Source organism: Coffea eugenioides, chromosome 5 (genome assembly GCF_003713205.1).
Source record: "Coffea eugenioides isolate CCC68of chromosome 5, Ceug_1.0, whole genome shotgun sequence".
Taxonomy (NCBI): Eukaryota; Viridiplantae; Streptophyta; class Magnoliopsida; order Gentianales; family Rubiaceae; genus Coffea; species Coffea eugenioides.
In genome coordinates this window covers 27,382,597-27,387,838 of record NC_040039.1, presented here as the reverse complement: position 1 = coordinate 27,387,838, position 5,242 = coordinate 27,382,597, and the positions used below count along the sequence as shown (strand labels likewise).

At 38.4% G+C, this 5,242-nt stretch overlaps 1 protein-coding gene across 1 annotated transcript; it reads right to left on the bottom strand.

Moving 5' to 3' along the window:
* Window positions 1-1,247: 1,247 nt before the first annotated feature.
* On the bottom strand, window positions 1,248-3,344 carry LOC113771321. The gene is made up of 7 exons (XM_027315916.1): window positions 3,303-3,344; window positions 3,076-3,168; window positions 2,827-2,880; window positions 2,678-2,731; window positions 1,852-1,905; window positions 1,700-1,771; window positions 1,248-1,570 (listed from the first exon to the last, which is right to left on the bottom strand). Exons 1-7 carry the CDS (start codon window positions 3,342-3,344, stop codon window positions 1,457-1,459), a joined length of 483 nt encoding a protein of 160 aa, XP_027171717.1. The 3' UTR covers window positions 1,248-1,456.
* Between the last annotated feature and the right edge of the window lie 1,898 nt (window positions 3,345-5,242).

Sequence of the window (5,242 nt, the reverse complement as noted above, 5' to 3'; positions counted from 1 at the left end):
CTGTCTTCGTCACCGCTTGACTCACCGAGTCACCGACGAAGCTTACTCTCTCTCACTCTCTTTCACCGACTCAGTTTACTCTCTCACCAACACCCCTAGTCACCGCTTCCATCGCCTCTTTCACCTCAGAGATTTCACTCGTGATTTGCATCACACCTGAAATTGAACACCAGTTCTTCAAGCCCGACAGAGACAGACATCATTAGCCTTCATATTCAAGACTGTCGGACAATTTGAGGTACGCCAGTGCTTTTACTCACCTTTTTCAGCTATGTTTCTTACGCCAGTGATTTTTCATCAATAATTTCAATGGCATGCTCAATCCTTATTTTTTCTTAGTTAAATGCGTTCTTTGGGTACTAATACGCACAAAAAATGGTTTTGAGTGTTAATTAACAAATTGTATTATTAGACCTTTTTAATTTCTTTGTTTCTTCTTCTCCCTGACATACACGGAGCAACAGAGGTGCTGAACTTTTGTTTTTCACTTATGTGTTTTCCAAGCACATCTTGAAAACCATCCAGCAGGCAGACGCCATTGTACATTTTTGTGCACTGTATGTGTTTTCTGTTCATGCTTTTGGCTGTGAACATTAAATCTGTCAAAAGACAGTTTGCCCGTTTCTAAATTTATATATGACAATGTAAATTAGGGTGTTTGCCTATTTTTAGTTGATTAGTCGTGGAATATGTGAATGTGCTGAAGGTGTTCTATGACTTTCACACTACAAGAAAATTGCGTTTCTGTGACAGGCGAAAGTCGTCACTAAAAATTCAGAAGTCGTCACAAAAAAAGTCAGTGACGACTTTTACTGCTGTCACAGAGCTGTCACTAGTTCTATGTCACAAAAGGGGGTCCATGTGACGACTTTTGAAAGTCGTCACAAACGATTTCGCTTTTGTGATGACTCTTGTCGTCACTCATTATTGTACATTGTGTGACGACTTTTATTGTCACTAAGCTGGCTAAATTCTTGTCATAGTCAACCCTTGGAATTGTCACATTATGCTTCCGTTCAGTGACGACTTTTGTTGTCATTGTTTTCCATCCATAAAAAGTGACGACTTTCTAGTGTCACTAGTAAAACTTGTTGGCAGTGACAACTTTTTTATTGTCATTTATTTTTTGTAAAAAGCAATAAGCTAATGTTAATTACGCAACATAGCTGCCAACAATCACAAAACGTTCATTGAGTACCAAGGAGAAAAAAAAAGCCAACATACGAAAAGAAAACCAACATTCATGGATAGGGAAAATAATACAAATTACAACAGCCTAGCTAGAGAGGCAGCTAGACGTATGTTCATTGGATTTAAGTACTTCTGAGGAGAGCTTCACCTATTTCTAGACAAACTGACTGGAAACCCTTCCTGACAATATAACTAGTTGCCACTCAAGCGTTCACACGTCTGAGCTAATAAGCTCAGAAACAGACATGATGATGCCGAACATAATCTAGCTATTAACCTCTTCCTTATTTTCCTCCTTGGGTAAATCCTGATCTTTTTCATCCTTGACTTCAATCTTAGGAGCAACAGTCTCTTTATTTTCCACAGGAACATCCTGAAGTTGCAAATTTTTGAAAAGAGTAACATTGAGATACTCTAGTGATGATTAAAAGCAGGCAATTGGGATAACAGTTGATCAAGCAAGCAATGACATAATAGCATGGTCAAGGGATGTCATGATATAGCATACCCCAAGGTTTTTTAAGCTGGCAGTAACATCCTCCTGTTGCTGCCGCAGAGTAGTCCTCAAATCTTGAAATTCCTGGATGTACATTTTTTAACAACTATAAGTACACAGTCAAAACACCAAAAGCTTTTGAGAGAGTAAAAATGGCCACTCACTGATCGAAGCTGATCTACTTCAACATTGAGGGATTTCTTGAGTTCTGAAAGCTCCTGCAGAAAGAAAGAAAATTAGGCAATGGAAGGGAATCCTACAATTAGTGCTGCTGTTTCCATTCAGCTAATTCTTCTACTGATCCCAAGGCCATAAGTGACATATTTCCAAACAAATGATCAAGGGGTACTTCACTAAAGGAGGGCAAGGCAATTGCAGTAGTCCATCTGGCAAAGAGTAATTTCAAACTAATTAGAGCAGTCAATTTCCTGAAACTTATCAGTTGATACCAACGTGCGGGGCAGGCACCATTTTGAGACTATGAGGGCAAGCAGCAGTGACAATTGAATAATTTTGTTTCCATTTGCAATGTCAAGCAGCTAAAACTAAAAGGTGCCAAATGACAAACATACAATAGATGAGGTCAAATACTATTTTGCAGGAAGATAAAGCCAGACATACAATTACCAAATTCAAACTCATGGGGAATGGGAATGCTATCAGCACTAAAGAGAATCCTCCATGCATCTGCTGTTTACCTCAGTACTTTCCATTTCAAATTTCCTTTTCTGCAGTAGTCTAATTTGAAGATAGTTATGAATAACATTAATACCTTCCATTGAATTAGATCTTTAGTATAAGAATTTTGGTAAATCAATTGCATTAACATATCTCACTTTGGCAAACTCAGATAAAGAATAATGTGGAGTTGGTCTTTTAACTCAAGATTAGCTTCCAGCAAAGATGCATTCAGAATTTCAAAAAACAACTAAATAATGTCACGAAATTATACGTGATAGGAAGCAACAAAAAGCAAATTCTGACACTTACATCACGGTAGACCTTAACCTGAGTGTCCAACTTGGACCTCCAACTTTGTAGATCCTAAAGCATCAAACAGAAGACATCAACAAAACTAAAGCATAAGCTTTTAGGTACACAAACCACAATAAGAAACAGAGTGTGAGATATGACATTACCTGTTTCAAATTCTGAATTCTATTGAGCAGCTCTTGCCTTGATTCATTCAATTCCTGCAGTCAAATGCATTTACATCTCAAACATCAATGAGGTCATTTGTTGAACAAAATTGACAACAATGAAAAAAAGCAAAGATCAAAACTTGCAAGTTGGTTCTGTTCATTCTGAATATCTAGACCACAGTCACTAACCACTATCTAGTATCCACCAAAGAGAAAAGCGCAACATCATCAAGTAAAGATCAAAACTTGAACATAGTTTTTTCTGCTGATGAATTCTAAAGCCACCATCAGGAACAATCCTCTGAAAAGCAATAAGCTAATGTTAATTACGCAACATAGCTGCCAACAATCACAAAACGTTCATTGAGTACCAAGGAGAAAAAAAAAGCCAACATACGAAAAGAAAACCAACATTCATTTCCAATAGAAGATCAACCCAAATACATATATATATATATATATATAAATGTTGCCTCAAATGAGTCATAAACCATGCACCATCCAAAATAAGCCATAACCTTGGAAATTAGCTCTGGAATGGGACCTGTCCCAGAAGTGTTTTTGCTGATCTACTTGTATCTAGTATAGGCTTTGCTTTACTATGTAAATCTACATTGCCCCCCCCCCCCCAAAAAACACACAAAACACCAAAAACGCCACCAAAAGAAAGGATCAACTAAGCAAATGCATATATTCATTTAGCCCAATCTGCCATATTTTTTGTTTCAAGAAAGCTCCAATGTGGTGGAGTACAACTGAACCACGTTCAAGAGTTCTAAGAGAACTTTCTAGTTTACATTGGATATTATGTGCACATCAAAACTCCTTAATCTCTATTAACAAGAACATGTTCACTTCAGAATGAGAAAGTATTATGTGCATATCTAATCTCAGATATAGATTTTCAGTGATAAAAGGATTAGGCCCTAACAATAAACTAACCACAGAATGAGATGCATTCAGGACAAACTTACTTCAGGACTAATGTACCACTTGCTATCAGGACTTCGATGAGGATGTGAATCAGAATTAATGAGCCCATAAAGCAAACCACGGCTCACATTAATCCTATTCAAGGAGGCCAAAATTTCATCCACCCGAACAAATGCATCATCGTCTGTCTTCATGACAAATTTTGCTGAAACAACCTGTGTCTGTTCAAAAGATTTAAGTCAAAGAGGCACTCGAAACTTTCGACGAGCTTTAAAGAGACAGGACATTACCCCAAATACGCATATAGCTAAAGTCTTCCATGTGATAAGGCTATAGTAGTCAACAAATGGCATCAGTTGGATGTCACCATAAGTTTTCGCCTCGTTCCATAGCTCCTCATTCACCACCTAGTTTTTATGCTACAAAGCAGAGGTGACACTTTCATCATATTGTCCAACAAATGGCAGGTTAAAATTCAAAAGTCAAATGCTTGGGACATGACTGAAAAAAATGGTATATGTTTAACTAATACAATGAACCGCTCTTCCATGAAGCAACAATTCTTTTGTAAAAAGAGACAAAGTTGTTCCCTTTAATAGTGCCTATCAAAGAATCTCATCTCTTCATTATGGCTCACCTGTGCTGTTGATGCTATATTCTAGAATCAAGCATGTAAACTCAAGAACTACAGTGTGCAAATGAATTGCTAAAAATTGGTAGAGTTTCAGGATTTGGGCATGTCCTAATCCTGTTTCTAGAAGTAATAGTTCACATCAAAGGCTGCAGATATGCATGCAGCAGTACTTGTGATACTTTCTCCCATTTTGTAGGGCAGAGCATGTCATACCCTTCGGGGGAAAAAAAAATCTCACAATGTGTAGTTATTAGAAAGAAAGCTATGAAATTCAGAGGCAGTCCTGATATGCTAATCAGATTTACAAGTTCATCAACCAAAACTTGAGACAGGGATAGGGAAAGATAAAATGCAGCAATGAGCATTGAACGAATGCCCTGTTACGGCCTGCTGTTAGACCACTTGGGCATTTCAACAAACAGTAAACGAACATGAAAAATTCCAGCAATTCTTTGCTCAAATGAAGCCACGGTTGGCCCCAAAATCATCAGAAGTACAAGGGATTTCAAATTCAATCATGATATAACATGCGCATGCTAAAATTTGAACAATCAATGGGGCAATTGCAATAAACGAAGCCATGGCAGACATGCTTAGAGGACTTGGGAAGGAACTGAAATTCAAAGAAAAAGGGGCGACTTATAGTGCTCTTACTTGAGCGGTGGCGACGGCGATTATGACGAAGCCGAAGACGGTGAGTTGGAATTGGAAGATGACTAGGTCTGACTTCGTCCGAGAGCCTTCATCTAGTGTTACAGAGAACAGCAGCAGCCCAGGAGGTTGTGCGCGGTGTTGGCGATGGCAGACAGCAGCAGAGCGGACGCGGACTGGTGGTGACCTGGTTCT